Below are 17927 nucleotides of genomic sequence, written 5' to 3'. Positions count from 1 at the left end.
TATACTAAGCTTGTAACATATGTAAAATCTTAATTTGCATAGTCACTAGTAACTCAAATAAACATAGTGCGGTATAATATTTCCATCTGAAATGTAGTGGAGTAAAAGTGTAAAGTCACATGAAATGGAAGTAATCAAGTAAAGTACTTGGTATCAAATTAGTAAATGTAGTTAGTTACTTTCCACCACTGAAATTTGGATCAACCTAGTACAAAGGCAGCGATAAATGCTGCTGTTGTTTGGTTCAAATTTGAAAATCTTTTTGTTGTGTTAACTGCCCAAAGTCCATCAGCCAGGCCAGTGGACCTGCTGTAAGACTGTATTTAGAGGCTAAAGCTGTTTAAGCTTTTTTTTCTTCAATGAAAGTAAAGTGCTACTCAGTTCGTTATCCATTGGAAAGGACCTGAACCTTAGTGTGTGGACAGAGAACAGTAAGTCTCACTGCTTCATCAAATTCTTCCTCTGTCTCTATAAAAATTGGTAGAACTTTCCCGAAACTACCGCACAACAAACAAGGAACGGCAATGAAAAACTATCATAAAATTCACAAACTTCTTCTTTGCATCATATTATAATCCAAGCTTTTGGTCTGACAGACCTTTGTCAGAGACATGCCAGATACACACAGAACACATAGTCGCTCACATGGATGAGGGGTCATCAATTAACAATCAACACCCGAGGAGACTGAAGACATGTTTTAAATTACAAACACAGAGAATTATGTTGAAAACATCCTCACAAATGAATTCTCAAATTAGCGTTGATTAGAAACCCTGGCTATCAAAAACAGAACATAGGATTTCAACCAGACACACAACAAAAAAGTATCTTAAATATGACCAAAACACAAATGTTAAGGAGAAAAGCTTATTAAAAAAAGCATTGGCTCGGTAAGATATATCAGGTGTTACTGTCAAATAACAGATTATCGGTTGTCACTACAGAAAAGAGAGTTACATCAACAAGTAAAAGCATAAATTATAAAAAAAACTTTCATACCAAAGTCTTCATTAAGGCCCCGAGATTGTAGAGCAACCAAATTTTGGATCCAAAAAAGTTCCCTTTGGCATAGTTTTTTGTTTTTTTTAAGTCAATATTTACCCCTCAAGGCAGATTAATACTGTAACATTTGGTAAAATAGATATTTATACACAGTATGAAATGATACTCCACAGTAACCCAGAGTTGAGTCTTATGGGGCTAAAGGGATTATTCCTATGCCTGTACATACCATAAACTGGTGACAGCCCAGGGGATGTTTACATGGTTTAGGGTGTTTAGCCAGTTTTAGTCTATTTATATGGCTGTAATTAATTGTTTATCTCTGTCCTCCACAGCCAGCTTTCCTGTCCATCAAAAATTGGTAGAGTCTTGCTCTTTATAACCTTATTTTTTTATTAACAAACATGCTTCATTATTGTAAGTGAATAATAGCTGTATTAAAATGTTTTATTGGTGTGTTTATTAGTGGGCCTCAGCCTGTAGTGGGCTCTCTTATTGTTTAGTATTCGTGTGATTACGCTGTGCTGTAGGTTTGCCCTTGAATACAGCTGTGAGGATGTGTGTAATAAATTACCCTCTGTCATCTCTGCTCCACCTCACATCCCTCAGTGCCTGCCAGGAATTGGCGGAGCCAGCAGTATTGCCCTCTCTGATTGGTGGATGATGATAGTGGGTTAGAAGAGGTTTTGGTGGCTGACTCTTTGTCCTGAAACAGTCAGACATTCAGAGGGAGGGTTTGTGTGTGTGTGTGTGTGTGTGTGTGTGTGTGTGTGTGTGTGTGTGTGTCTATGCACGCACGCACGTGTGTGTGTGTGTGTGTGTGTGTGGTGGTGTGTGGTGGTTTCAGGACAGGCTTAAGTAGGGTTAGGAAGGGTATTTTAAGGTTAAGCTTAGTGTGCAGAGCAGAGGGAGTTTATTTAAAGGACACCACCTCCATCTCATGAATGATTCATAAACAGTTTGTCCCTCCCCCACCTTTTATCAAGATCAGCTGGAGGAAGTGGTAGCTTGGCCAATGGGATCCCAGTACCAGACTGACTCTGTGTGTGTATTTGGGTGTGTGTGCCTGTGCAGCTGAGAGGGAGAGCAAGCCCAGAGAAGCAGCAGCAGCTCTGCCCCTGTGTTTGTATGTGTGTGAGTGAAGAAAATGTAGGGCAGCCGCTTGTTCTCCCTCCCTCTGCCATCTCTCTCCCTATCTTTTCCTCTGTCTGTCTTTGTTTTTGCACTGTGCTGTCGTAGCTACAGTCGCCACGGCGACGGCTGCCTCGGCACCGCTTCCATATTTGCAGAGGTCTCTCTGTCTCTCTCTCTCTGTCTCTCTCTCGCTCTCGCTCTCTCTCTCTCTCTGTCTCTCTCTCTCTCTCTCTCTGTCTGTGTGTGTCCCTGTCTCGGTTCACATCAAGGATTTACAGAGGGGGCATGTAACCTCCCTGAGGAACCATTGTCTGCGTGAGGGTGTGTGTGGGTGTATGTGTGTGTGATTGTGTATGTGTGCTTGAAAGAGAGGTGAGGTGGCTTCAGGATCCAGCCATGAATTCCTGTTGGAAAATGAAGATTCAGGTACAGATTCTTGTTCTTGATGGTTTTGCTGTTGTGGATGTTTGTCTGGTGTGTTGTTTTTGTTGATGGTGATGTTGTTGATGTTGTTGTTGATGTTGTTGTTGCTGTGATTATTTTCAGTCCTCCCGCTTCCACTCAGAGGTGTATGCTCTACATCCTGTTTAAAAAGAATCGTAGCTTTACATCATATCTACATGCATAGCTGATCATATATAAGGAGTGTGCACAGAAAAGACGTTGACAATAAAGTAAAATAGGGGCTCATCGTAGTTTCCATTCAGTGGTTGTTACTGTGAGGCCTTCTGTCTCCGTGGTGATGGCAGAGGGCTTCTGCTGCAGTAGCTGAGAGATGAAAGAGTTGCCAGGAATGTGTGGTTTTGTCTGATTGTGTGTGAGAATGAATCTCAGAGAGAGGAGGGGATAAATGGAGAGCGAAATGAACCGAGACAGTCAGAAATGGTCTGTCCGTACATATAGTCAAGCAGAAGTGGCACTATCAGAGTAATGTCTGGGGTTAAGGATGTGTTTATGTGTGTGGATACGTTATGTTAGTTTTGCTCGTCTTTTGTATCTCCGTGTGTTTTTGTGTTATCTCTCAGGGCCTCCAGACCGTGTATGTAGCTCTACATTCAGTACATTGCCTTGGCGTGCATGCATGACGCCACTGTGCATGTTTGTTTGTGTGGTTCAGAGGCGCATCGGCCACCTCTTCAGTGTGAAAGGTTGACCCACTTTCTCCCATGCCTCTGCCCTTTGTTCAGGATGAGTGGGGGTGTACAGGAATACTGTATGTAACTAGCGAACCTGAACTTGAACTTCCCCTAAACACTGTTAAGTTGAGTCTACTTCAGTGTACATAGTTGTTTCCTTTCTAAATCAACCATTGTTTTAAACCTCTTCAGGCTATTTGCATGTTGTCACAGTGCTTGGTTATAGATTGCTAGTATACAAGAGACTCTAAAATACCACATCAGGTCAGATTAGGTACACATTAACTCACTCACCCCTCTGCTATGCCATGTTGAGTTCTCTTTTTTTTTTAATGTTTTCTCTTTGGTACTTTTTGGTGTGAAAGTGCAATGAGAGGCAGCAGCTCCTGCAGTGGGCTGCTGGTCTTCTCTGGGGAGTGTGATTGTTTTGCAAATAGATGCACACAGAAACTCCAGACAAACAGATAAACAGTGATCTATATGCATTTCCCCTCTTGGTCCACAGCTTAGCATATCAAATCATCGACCGATGCACCAAGTCAGAGCTTTGTATCAAATCTGCAGCTGGGGGGATTAATGCAGTCACATGTCGTGGCAGGGCTGAAAACCTGTTGGAGGGCGGGAGGAGGAGGAGGCGGAGGGAGGGAGAAATGAGGAAGAGGAGGGAAGAAAGACAGAATGAGACGGACATGACAGAAGGGGATAGCAAAGCAGAGGGTATCTGATGATGGTGGCACGCAAAAGTTGGGTAGTTTGCAACAAGGCCACAGAGCACCTCTGTGTACAGCATTGTCTGCTCTCCTTCTGCTTCTTGTTTTCCTCTGAAAGGGCCTGTTTTTAAATCCTCTTAACATTCAGCAGAGCTGAGAACTGAGCACTCATGCAGTTAGTATTCAGCACGCTTGATGCTGATTTTTTTTTTTTTTTTTTTTTTCTTTTGCCCTTTTCGTTTTCTTAAGATGGAAACTTGTTTCAAATGTTCCTACACTTCAGATAGGGTGTTCATATTCCCAGATGGTACCAAAGCTAATGCTTCTCTAAGCAGCTGTGAAGTACCGCTAGCTATAAAGAAATTATTTGGTGGGCTCAGGCCTCAAGCTGTTAACACACTCTTGGTTTTAGACTCTGCGAGTCCCTTCTTAACTGAAGTTTCATCGAATTGGAGTTTGATACCAGTCCTTTAATATAATTATTGGTGAGTATTTCACTCATTGGTCTTTTTTCTTTGAGGCGACCTCTTGGTTTCTCGAAGCCTTTCTTTGTTTCCTTGAGCCTGTGATTGAAGGATTATATAACAAGGGGGCCATGGGTTCACACACTTATAACGCAGCTAATTAGGAGGCGCTGCGCTGAACTCATTATCTGTAGCTTGCCTTTTTTTTCACACAAGTCATAAATAATGACTTGTGTCATGCAGAAGAGTACGACCCAAAGTGCCATCTAATGAGGAAATGTGACTTTGCTGCACAGTCACAAAATATTTTACCATATCTTTGGATCTCTTGCTCTTTTTATAGAGCAATCACCCTGTGCTGTTATCCTCTGTAAATTTTCTCTCTTATCGTTCGTCCTCCAGGCCTGACCTCAGTTACTTTCTTTGTCAGATCTGCTTCCCACTTTAGGTCTCATTGGTGTAGGATTAGACTCAGGTTTTGCATCTATAATACTGCCCAATAGCCTTATTTGACACCAAGCCAGAATACGTCACCATCTATATGGTCCTCTACTGAATATGATGGTCACTGCCTCTTCTCTACCATATCCTGTTTGCACAGACTGATGTAATTATGCCCAAGATGAAGAGATAAGAGGGACAGACAGAGCAAGAGGGGGAGGAGGAAGAGGAGGAAGATCAGGGGAAACCACAAGCTCACTTTGTGCTGGTGAGAGAACAGACAGACATGCCTGGTCATACATGGACTCACGTAAAAGCTTGTAGACTTTTGCACAGGGTCTGGGGGTGTTTCCTGCTTCTTCTGCAGTCTCATTTTACATGCTACCTCAGTTTGATATGGATTTATGGTACACACACACACACACACAGAAACAAACACACAGATGCTGCAGGCTGACACTGTGGGGGCTGCCATTTGGCAAAGCTAATGCTCCTTGTATAAAGGAAAGAATATTCACTCAAATAAGACATACTGCCACGTTAGACAAATGTTCATTTGCTTCGTAGGAAACTGGAATCTCAAAGAGGTGCCTGTCTGTGGTCAGCCAAACTCTGCACAGATTGTTCGTACTGCGCACAGTTGACATTTCTCATCTGGTTCCGTTCTCCTGCCCAGCTGCCTACTCAGATTCAGCCTGCATTTCCTCCTTAAGTAGCCACTGGAAGCTGACAGGGACAGGAAACCACATAAAGGCCAACTTCCTTTCCTGATGGGACTCTTTGTCGGGGGTGTTTGATATTGCTTTTGCTACATGAATGTGTGACTGTGACCTCTGAGGAGGGAGGAGCTAGTCAGTGCAGTGTTTACTTAAATATCTTTCTGTTTCTCAAACAGCTCTCTGTGTGCATGTTTGTGCATGCCAGCTGTAGTTATAATGGCCCACTTAACATTGCTGGCCCTTGATTTGTGTGATTCGAGAGATGTTTCTTTGGAATTGAGACTATCGAGTGGAGTCTGTTATATCTGTCTGGGAAGGAGATCTTGCGTCAGCTTGTCTGCCTCAACTTGTGCATTAAAAAATACACAGTGTCCACCTTTTTAGATCTCTGTTTGGCAGAAGGATCAGCCTTAAGAAGATCACGGTATGCTTATGCAATTTATTACAGGGAACGCTATCCAGATGTAAACACCCACCTGTGCAGTCTGCCACAGGCTAAACCCTCTGTTTCTGTTGTCATACCAGGAGATTCACAAGCTTTACTCCTTCCCCTGTCAGTCTCAGGTCTGTTTGACTGTAGCTTTATGGTTGTTTAACTGAAAACAAAGTGGTTATGGTTGTGGGCGCCCTGGTACCCTTTTGGATTAGGTGCATCCAACATAACTGCAACATCCATGGTTCAAGCCCTGGCCAGGGGATCTTTGTTGCATGTCACCCCTGGCTGATTAGACCTCGCTCAGGTTGAAGGAGGGCAGAGCTAATGCTGGGCTTAACACGAGGTCACCAGACACCATGCACCAATAAGAATGACAAAGGTGTAACTGGTCTCACCCTGAAAGGCGCCATAAAGCTAAAAGGAGGGTGAAGAGACGGTGTGCACACACCCAAACACTCCTGAGAAGAGCTCTAATCATCCTAAATAAGTGAAATCGGCTGTGGGTGTGCGGAAGGCTTTACCAACACAGTCGTGTTGTGAGCCATCCATGCTTATAGACGCTCTTAACGTTTCATGTATATTCACAGTATGAATAGTAAATAATGACAAATTCAACATTTACACATTAAAAAAATTCAAATAATACTTTTTATCTTTTTTTTTTTAATTTGTTTTTAAATATACAGTGAATGGGAAAGTGGTCTCAGACTTCTAGAATCCACTGTTTGTCTCTTCTATTTATTTTCAGATTTTTAGTATTTTTATTTCTTTTTAGACCCTTTAACACCCACTCACCCTCTTGTGTGTGTTTGCCTTTCAAAAACAATGGACAATTTCTGATAATTAGACCATTAAATTAATTTTGACATGGAATTTTTCAAGGCTGTATCACACTGTTGGACTGCCAGACTGATCTGTGGGTAGAAAGACAGTATTTATTGTACTCTGCTTTGCATTTTTAGAGGATTATTTTTATGACAGACGATAAAGATAAGAGTCTAATCTATCCATACGTACAATACATATTTTAAATTCATGCAACTTTTCCTTGTACTAGAAGCCACTGAATGCTGTGTTTGCAACCAGCGGGTGGAACAGTGGGTGGTAAAAAGAACAAAACAAATTAATATACTATGTATAAAGAGGATGAATACAACAACCGGCCCTCATGTTTGTTGAAACTCTAAAAGACAGAGGTGGAGGGAAGCTGCTGGACAATGCACTGTAATGATTAGGAAATTGAAATGCTTCTCTTGGATGGAAGCGTTAAGCAGCTCGCAGAGGTCACTTTAATGTAATGAATTTACAAAGAAACAAAACGAGAGGAAAAGATAAGAAATTTGATGTGAAAAGTCATTTCCAATACACCCCTTAAACTCGCAAACACACACACACACACACACACACACACACACACACACACACACAAAAACCTTTGTCCATTAATTTCACTGATTTAATTCCTTCGACAGTCACCTCATTACCACTGTCTGATAGCAATCATTCATTTCTCTTGCTTTATGTGTCCTCCTCCTTCTTCTTCCTACAGTTTCTTAGTTGCTCCCTCCTTGTCTTGTTAAGATGTCAGCAATTTGTAGCAGGAGATGATAGTGTATTATTTGGCCCTTTTTCAACAGAGTGACTGCCACATAAAACAACCCTCTCTCAGTGTTTGTGACACACAGCAAAGAACTTCTTACTGTAGGAAAAAAATCTCAAATGGGCTAATCTATCTCCATAAATATGTTTTAGAGCTCAGAAGAGATGTATATTTTGCATTTACTGTAAACAGGTGCCATTGTTGAACATAGTTTGAGTTGGTTCGAAGCCAATTTCCCAAGTTGTTTGTTAAAATGCTGTTTATCACCCAGATTTAATTTTTATTGTTTTCAATCGGTCCTTGGCCTCACTCTTTTCTTCCTTTTGGTATCCTGAATGAAGATCCTTTCACATATCCCACTAATTATTGGTCCAAAACCTTTTTTCTTACGTTGTGTGATTCCATTAACCTCTGGAAACAGGTTGCTTGTTATCACAGTGGATTGTGGAGCTGAGGTCTATGACAGGCTCTGAGCAGAGGAAACTGAGGGTGTTAGTTAATTATGTCAGTGCAGTGACTTGAAGGAGGTTCATGCTGTCTTTTCCAAGCTTGAAGCATGTTGTAGTGTTTCATGTTTATATTTATGATGCATTAGAATTCCTATTCAAGGGCAACATAAATGTTGGCTTCTTCATGATGCTGGCATTTATGTGGTCTGATGGTGGATTCCCCCCCCCCCCCCAACTGATGGAAGCCATAACAGACTATTGTCACTAAGGAGCACCAGTGTGGCTTACAAGCGGCATTCATTCCCGGGTTATATGACTCTGCAGTAGGCACGGGTATTTATTGGCTCCAGCTCTGATTGGCAGTGATGGAAACATGACACCCGGGTGGACACATTAATTTTCGCCCCTTTTCCAGTGCAATGCTATGACGTGCATTGAAGTTCCAGCATGACCATTTATTGTTTTTTACAGTCAATGGGAATAACGTGCAACGGTAATTTATTTCTTTGTATGTAACACTGCATGTGTTGAGTTTGGAGACACTAAAGTAAAAGATATTAAAAAAGTAACCGCCATAAGATAACCAGCGGCATCCTTGCTGCTTTTTCTACTGTTTACTAACCCTGTTTTCCAGCGTGTTCATGACGTCCAACATGACACACCAGATAATAAAACAGTAAGGCAAACCTGTCTACAGGCAATGGGAAAGGAGTCAATCACTTACTTTTTGGGTTTCCTCGTGTTTAAAAACCTGCATATACATGCTAATTTCGGTGTAAAAAGGGTTCTACAAGAGTGATAATCACTATCTCACTCCCCCCTGGAGAGCAGATGCAGGGAGTCCAGCCAAGTTCTCTGAGGGATACTGTGGCGAAGTTAAGATAAGTTAAAGTGCATAGAGTCAGTTTTGGAAACTAAAGTGGGGTCCAAAGGTCTCGGAATTTTACACCTCACTGTAAGTACAACAAAAACTTTTCCAAAGTAAGCACAAAAATGTCTTGAAAGATTAAATGCATACATAATACATACGAGACTGATAGTACAAATAAAACTACTGCATGTTTGCACCCTGGCTGTTCTTTTAAAACTGTCTCAACCTCTCATGACAGAAAAATGTTGCAGAGCAGATGGTACTGTAAACAGCCTCTCTGATGGAAAGAGTCAGGTTTGTATTCTGAGAAACTGTTGACCTCAAACACAAACCTATCTTTACGCACTGCCTGCATGACGCTGGTGTTAAATGGTGCAGAAACCAGGAGGAAGCATCTGGTAAAAGTGTCACTTCAGTAAGAACAGAATATAGAATTTGTAAACAAAATAAGGGGCATTTACCTTTGGCTGGTTTATGTTGAATTGATTGAATGCTTAGTGTTTTTTTTTTTTTGTTTTTTTTAAGGAAATGCATATTGTAGGTTCTAAGAGCCTTAGGTGACACTTTTTTTCTCCAACCAACAGTCCAAAACTAACAGATATTCAATTTACAGTGATATTAAACAGACAAAAGCAGCAGATCTTCATGTTTAAGACGCTGAAACCCCCGACACCTTTCATTTAACACAGCACAGATCAGATGGTGAATTCAAATCTAATACTGAAAAAGCTGAAATGAAAATATAAACTTTGTGAAGAATACACATTTCAAAGAGGCAGGGTTGTATTCACAAATGTTTTATCTTTTGAGATTCTTGCATAAAAAGTGAGCCGAGTCCTCCTCCCTGTGGGCCAAGAACAGAGCCCTGAGGGACACAGCGATCCCTTGGAATATGACCTCTCGTCCTCTCTCATACTCCCTTAAGCTTCTTTTTTTTTTTTATAAGCTTGAGTCTTCAGAGTCCAGTCTGAAAGTTGTGTTTTCAAAGGCTGGGGCTGCTAACAGACCCTCAGAGGAAGTGGAGAAAGACAGACACAGCAGACTGTGAAACCTGAGCCTTTCTTTATCAGAGTTATGCATGAGCCCAGAGGATAAGACCCTTTATAGCCTGCAGTCATGGTGGAGGTGAGGGTGACTCCCAGACCTTGTACTGTATGTAACACATTATGATACACAGGATTTTTTAGAGAAATAGTGTTAGAATGAAAGAGAGGACACAGGGAAATGATGTTGATCTATTTCCCTTTTCATCTTCTGTCCTCTGTCTTCTGCTTCTCTGCTCTAATCACTGCTGTGTATAAAAGTCATCGGCCCATTCGCAGCCTTGTTATTTACCAGAAACCCTCAGTCTGGGCATATCTGCTTGTTACTTCATTTTTGGCCAAGAAAGAAGGATTAAGGGCAAGAATCAACAATTTGCTCTATTCTTTTGCTGTGCCTGTTATCCCTGGCTGTCATGTCCTGTAAAAACGGACTTTTTCATCCTCTGACAATCTGGCAATTGATTTACTGCACTAATTGCAGCCATTGAGAGCCGTATTTACCATTTTCTGACAATGTATAGAAGACATTGAAGAGGTAATTACATGCAGATCTGCTTCTTTTGAATCCACTAGTATAGTAAGAGACAGAGATCTTGCCTCTCTTTGCAGTCTGCAAAAGTACTGATGACAACATACAATCTTCAGTGGTTTTTTTTAGACTTTTACTGCCCACATTTCTTTGCTTTTGCGTGTGAATCTGACTTCAGCCAGGAAGTGCATCTTATAAGAGGCTGAAAGATTAAAACGTAAAGTTTACGAGTTTACGATTGGAGATATCTTATCTTTATCTAAGTGACAGGAAATTTGGTATAGATATTTTTATTCAGAAGTGTGTTGTCTTCTGGTAAAATATCAGCCATTCACCTCATCAGCTAATTGAAACTTTGGCTATTGCTCTGTGACCAGTTGACTGTTGGAGAATCAGAGGTGAAACATAAGAGATATCTGACGTGTTTATTGCACTCTCTGCACCAACCACAAATTCATAGACTTTGATCCAAATAAAACCAGTTGGAAGCATTTGTGTGTGTTTGGGTCCGGATGCTGGTGTGTTTGCATTATAACACAACTGATAAAAATATTTCATATCATTCCAAAGTAGATCTCAGAAACCATATCCAAGTTGTCATCAGCATGGCTGGGACCACAGTCCAGGGTGAGTGTGTTGTGTTATGTCCTCAGGCGTTAAGTGAGGCAGGAGTAAAATAAGGATGAAGATAGAATGGAAGGAAGCAGAGAAAAGTGATGGAGATACGTGGTACATTCAGTAGTCCTGTATCACCATGGCAACTAGTCACAGCTAGGAGACAAATGAAGTGCTGAAGTAATTAAGAACTGGTAGCATGTCGTGTACTCTCTCTGTAGTATAATTTGTGAGTGTGTGTGTGTGTGTGTGTGTGTGTGTGTGTGTGTGTGTGTGTGTGTGTGTGTGTGTGTTTTTCTGAGAGAGAGTATTTGAGTCTTGTTGTGTCTCTTGTCCTCCTCTGCATTGTTGAATTAGAAAATCCTGAAATATCTCAACAACTATCAGATGGATTGTCACAAAATTTTGGTACAGACATTGATGTTTCCCTCAGGATGAACTGTAATCCCTTTTGTGAGCCCTTAACTTTTCCTAGTGCCTTCATCAGGTCAGAGTTTTTATTCTTCCAATACCGGTTTGGTCTTTGACCAAATACTTCTGGAGCTAATGATGTTCCCATCACAGCTATCCGACTTTGTGTTTAGTACTAATTAGCAAATGTTACCATGCTCACATGTTAAACTTGGACAGCGAACATGCAAAACATTATACCTGCTAAACAGCAGCATGTTAACATTGTCACCAGGGGGTTAGTATGCTGATGGTAGCATTTAGCTCAAAGGGCGCTGTGTTTAAATATAGCCTCACAGAGCTGCTAGTATGGCTGCAGACTCTTTGTCTTCTTTAAACATGTTCTTGTTCCTTGAGACAAGAAAGAATAAGGCAGGTCTCTGCACTAGATCTGAGAATTTTTTTTTTTATTTAATTTAAGAAAATATACTTGAAACAAGTCGATTTTTATTTTAAAAAAAGCTTTGAATATTGTTACTGCTCTGGCACATTCCGTCCTTTAAAAAGTTAAACTTTTTGGACTCAAAAAGGACTTGATAAGAAGGAGAGTAATGCATTGTTCTGTATCAGTTATCACCTTGATTAGCTTCTCATGTGCTCACATTGAGCATGTTCCTAAATAGATCTGGGTGTAATCAAATTATCAAAAACTGACAAATTTGAAATATTTGGTCAAGTAAGCTCTATTACTTGTTTTACCAACTTAAGATGCCAAACAGCTCAGGCTCACTGGTCCCTGAGCTGCTGAGAAATGTAGCTGTGCTGTGCTCGTTAGCCAGAGACAAACCATGAATCATTCCAACTTATTCCTGCTATAGCCTAGAACAAGATTTCCTCATTCATATTACAATTTCTACACCATAAAAACCTTTGCATTATTTTTTATATCTGCTGGCATTCTGATTTTTAGCCATGCTATGTATATCTCAAGTAATTGGATGGATTAACATGAAATTTGTTACAGACATTCATGGTACCTAGAGGATGAATCCAACCAACTTTGTTGAAGGACCGATGTTGTTGATTCCACACATGGCTGTAGACTCTTAGTCTTGTTACCATTGTTTGTTAATGTCTGTTCTGTTTCAGTTGGTTAAATGTGGCTAATGTGTTTATGTCAAACAGCTAGTAACTGTAAAGCACCATTCATTACAAATAAAATGTGATGTAGATAGTAATTATGGGGCATATGCCAGCTCTCGCTGTGCAGGACACGTGTGGATTTACAGCGTTTCTCCCCTTTGTCTGAATGTGTTCTTGTTTTCATTCACTGGAGCTGTCTTTTGTTTCCTCTTTTACAGAATGAAAAGCCTCTGGGTCATTCTGCAAGCAGGTCCAGCAATATATCAAAGGTGAGCAAAGCACACACAAATGGAACAATTTGAATGAATGATATATGGCCTTGACAAAGAGAGAGAAAAGAGAGAATTAAGACAGGAGGGCTCAATGAGGTGAGCTGTGGAGGAAGGCTGAGATCGACAGAACAGATAGACATGCAGTGGAGCGAGAGCTGCCTCTCTCGCATCACGTCGCCCCAATCAGAATCCCCTCTGATCCATCACCAGACAACAGACATGCCTTTATACCTCAGCTCCTCAGATCGGTGTTGCTAGCTGTCAGACAGGCTGCACAAACCTCTCTCCCTCTGTGACTCCTGTCTTTCTCCATGTTCTCCCTTCTTTCCTCCCTCAGGCACAGCTATGGCCTGCATCAAATCTGGCTTCAGGGTTTCAATCCTTATTCTCCTGAGCCTCTTAGAGGATAAACCCTTTACTTGTGCTAATAGATGTCAGGGTCACTTCATCACCATGGGAACACTCCAACAAAAATGTTTGATCCACGAGCCAGTGGCTTTTTAAACGTGAGCAAGATGGGAGTTACTGCTCCTGAGTGACAATAGACCAACACTAATGGGGTTACAGTTCTAGTTAAACATAAATACTGTTTTCTAAGACAAAGCGCCAAGCCCAGACTGGAAAGGTGTGGACTATATGGCTTAGTAAAACAAACACTGACCACTTTATAAAAACTGACTCACTGATTGATTATGACTGATTTATTGATTTATGAATTTAATTCACAATTTAAGAGAACTCTACTTCAATTTTATAGTAGATGACAGATTAGTTGAGAAGTGGTGACACAAGAAATAAGAATGGCTTCCTTAAGTAGACTGTGGACATTATTACCCTCATTTAGCTGCTCAGGATGTTATAAGTTTAATGCACCTGATCATGGCCTGAGACATTTGATATATTGTATGTAATTCAATATTTAATATGTGTATTTAATATACAAATTCTGTACTTGGTAGTTTTGGCTGTCATTTTTGGACACATTAACAATCGCTCACCAGTTAAATTTGAGAGATCCAAACACCACTGCTTTATAACAGAGTATATTTAGGAAAGCAATATGAGCGGCCCAACTGAACAAATCCCCAGTTTAACCCCAAGTGTCTCCATTGCTGATTTAGTAGTGAAATACAGTAGTGAAAAGTGAACAGACCAAAATTATCCGTTACAGTTGTCCACTGCATTGTAAAATTGTGTTGCGTGCACAACTGCAGTGAGCACAAAGTGTGTCAAAGTACTTTAAAGTGCACTTGTGTGCACAGAGGTGAGCTAATGCACTGAGAATCTGTGATCATGTGGTTGTCCAGTGTGGTAGATCTGTTTTTGACAGAGTCATCATCTCCAGATCAATGACCTTTGGTAGCTGTTATAAATTATGGCTTAAACGTGTTATGAAACTAAGACTCATTTAAGTAAGATATGATTTACAACTGAATGAACAAAAAATGGCATTCATCACCACTTTACTTAAAAGGAACAGTTTTACATTTTGGGACATACACTTGTTTGCTTTCTTGCTGAGACTTAGATGAGAATATCAATACTACTCTCATGTTTGTATGCTAGATGTGAAGCTACTGCTGGCAGCTGGTTAACTTAGTTTATTATAAAGACTGGAAACAGGAGGAAACAGTTAGCCTGTCTCAATCTAAAGATAACAAAATCTGACTCCCAACAACTGTAAAGCTCATTAATTAACATACTAAATCTTTTTTGTTTAATCTGTATAAATGTCAAGGTGTTGTTTGATGTTTTCCTGGCCTTGAAATGATCTAGAACATGAACAAACTATGATTTGTCATCTTTAGACTTCAATGTTTGTACGGATTAAACAAAACCAGATTTAATTTGTTAATGAGTGAGCTTTAGAGGTGATGGTAGGCAGAGCCAGGCTAGCTGTTTCCCCATGTTTTCAGTCTTTATGCTAAATTAAACTAACCAGCTGTCGGTGGTAGCTGGATATTTACCCTACAGACATGGGAGAGTGGTATCAATGAATTAATTAACCGAATAAGCGTATTTACCGAAATGTCAAAATATTCCTTTAAAGGTTGTGTCTTGTTTAGTGTCTATGGAGAGAGCAGTGTTACTCAGTAATTAAAATTGTTCTTGGCTGAATATTAACACATGTGAGTCAAGTATGAAATTGCGCTTGCTTTCTACACACACAAACACATGATGGCCAAGAAATCTAAGTTCCAGGTATCTCATCCATAAATCGAGGGGTGGATTTTTTTGTAATTAGTGGTTTCTGGACACCATCATTGAATGTCCTAACTAGACCGCCATTCCTCTGACAAATGTTTGTCTAATGGAGTGATAGGCATAAAGTATGAACAAGGCTCTTAAGTTTGACAGCTTTAATTAATAATTAGCAATATGCCTGCCAGCTGGTGTTTCCTGCTCCACCCTAAACGGAAATACCTCTGACTGGCAGGTATTAAATCTGTATCAATTGTTCTCTGGATGGAGAAGTCTGCTGGGAGCCTCAGTGGTTAGGAGAGAGGTTTGATTCACTAGACCAGTTTGGACTAACTGAATGAAGAAATAGTACAAGAAGTCCTCTCTGAACTCTTGAGAGAAAACACTAAAATTTAACAGTGGATTATGGTAGAGGTGTAATATGTTTTCAGTAAGACACCATCTTCCTGAAACCACTTCCCCTGGAAGCAGCTTTAATCAGAATATGATCTGTGATTCTACAGAAGAGGATTTTATGCATATATGCAATATATTTTAAAGTTTTTTTTCCCCGCTATCTGCAGTACTGGCAGGATGAGATGGTAAATTTTCATTTTTCCAGCAGTGACTCTGGTATTCATTTTTGCTGAAAGGATATATAAAGTGTAGGTCAAGTTCATTAATGTTGCACAGCTCCAGAAAATGAAAGATAAAGTTACTTTATGGACCCCAGCAAAACGTACAGCTGATAAGATCTTCACTTCATTTACACATTTGCCTTGTCTGTATGGGCTGCTGATGACAGTTTGAACCTGAGCGATTGTTTTAATTCATTTCCACATGAGCTCCAGCCAGACCCGAAATAAGGACACCAAAACTGACCCTACATTGCTTCACACGGCACAGATTCAATCTGAATCTCATCGGCTCGTGTCAGATCAAATCAAAAAGGAAAGTGCTCATATCCAATTGTTGACCTATTTAAAAGATATCTCTCCACATACAAAAACCACAGCATCAGCCTGAGAGGAATATTTCATAACATCCCCAGCTTGGCACAACAGGATGGATAATGGATATGTGAAAGCTCAAACATCCAAAGAACTTGTTCATTCTGTCAAAGCACCCGCTCTAGTTTTATTCTGATAACCTGGCTTTTTGCTTTCTAGATTCTGACTTTTTTCATGTAGACAGTCACTGAAGTAATGGTGTGTGCTTTAATCAAAAAGCGTTCTCCTTTCTGAGAATGACTAAGAAAAACATCTACTTTCTAGATATCCAGTTACTTGTAACCACTCCCGCTGGAATGCCTGTCATGAGACACACACCTGTAATGAGAGAGAGATTTATATAATAGCAGGAAAACAAGCTGCAGCACTTAGCCAGGGGGTAAATTGTTTCATAAAGGTGATATTGCGTCCATCAATGAGCTTATCGCTGGGGGGGATTAAGGTGAATGGTCTTAGATAGAAACATATGGGTGTATCCAAAGCCAAAAACTTGTAATCTGTCATCTGCTCTATATTTGTTTGCTCATTGATTCATTTATACAGAAATTGTCTTTTATTGAGCTGTTCAACAAGAAATTGTCCAGAGAATTGTGAAAGAGGTGGAGTTGAGGGCATATAATCAGCATTTTCCTTTAAATGAAAGAATGGTCAGTGTTGAACATACAGAAGCTGCTGTGAAAGGTTTATCTGAGCGCAGAGTGTGGGCTGAGGATTGCCCGTTGATATGGAGTGAGTCAAGTTTCCACTCATTGAAGTTAGGAGGCTTAGCTGTAGCTGTTTCTCTCTTTAGAACTGTGCCAGGGAGCTGTGCAGTGCCTCCTCCGCAGTTTGGGAAGGAATTAAAGTATTACAATCCTCATAAAGACAAAAAGCGGGATGGTGGGTTGCTGTTGATAATCAGCCAAACATCTGGTGGTGCTCTAAAATTCAGCTGCTGCAGTGTTCAGTGTTCAGTGTTTCAGGCTCCATTGCTACAGAGCACAACGGGTATGTCCTCCACACCTCCAATCTCCACAGAACTGGTTCTGTTGGTCTGTTCAGCCTAGCAGACCACTGAGCCAAACATCTATTCTGAAGGAAGTTTACTGTTAATCTTTTGGAACACATCATATTGGAATTGCTCAGTCTGGCAGCATTGTTCATTTTCTTCTGCTGAAGCTGGCTCCGGTCCTTGGAGAAACCAGACTTAAATGCTTTGATTATAAAATTCTTTTGGCGGAAAGTGCTATCATTGCTTTTTTGTCTGCGAAGTTGTAAAATGACACCTATACCTATGGTATAAAATCTCCAAAAGATTATAAATACTGATAGAAATGCACTTTATCTCTGAAGCACCCTGATCACACAATCACGGCTACAATGGTGGGTCATCTAGGTGGTCACTCTTAAGGGCTGCAATTATAATGATTATTTTTGTGATCAATTAATCTGCAAATCATTCTTCAATCAATTGAATAATTGTCTTTCTGAAAAATGGTTTAATTTAATAGTGAAATACCCATATCCGTTATAGTTTTTCAGAGCTCAAGATGATAACTTCAAATTGGTTGTTTAGTCTGACCGACATCCAAAACTGAAAAGAAAGATTGCTTAAGAAATGACAGAAAGGTTAAGTCAATTATCAAAATAGTTGCTTATTAGTTTTCTGTGGATCTACTAATCGATCAATCAACTAATCATGTCAGCTCTACAGCTATTAAAGAATTCCAACAAGCACTTTAATGTGAAATTTTCCAGAGGGACATGAGACAACAAATGAGCTCTTAAAAGAGCAAATCA

At 40.3% G+C, this 17927-nt stretch overlaps 1 protein-coding gene across 4 annotated transcripts in view; it reads left to right on the top strand.

Annotated features, from left to right (window-relative positions):
- The window catches only part of march8 (membrane-associated ring finger (C3HC4) 8), an 82132-nt gene that overhangs the window by 41132 nt on the left and 23073 nt on the right, over window positions 1-17927 (top strand). For all 4 annotated transcript variants that reach the window (XM_040139466.1, XM_040139469.1, XM_040139467.1 and 1 more), the window contains exon 3: window positions 12904-12954. In XM_040139466.1, the coding sequence (XP_039995400.1) occupies window positions 12904-12954 (51 nt within the window). The remainder of the gene's footprint in view (window positions 1-12903; window positions 12955-17927) is intronic.

The sequence above is a fragment of the Xiphias gladius genome, chromosome 11 (assembly GCF_016859285.1).
Source record: "Xiphias gladius isolate SHS-SW01 ecotype Sanya breed wild chromosome 11, ASM1685928v1, whole genome shotgun sequence".
Taxonomy (NCBI): Eukaryota; Metazoa; Chordata; class Actinopteri; order Istiophoriformes; family Xiphiidae; genus Xiphias; species Xiphias gladius.
Note: the sequence above shows the minus strand (reverse complement) of the source record. Positions and strands in the feature narration are given on the sequence as shown.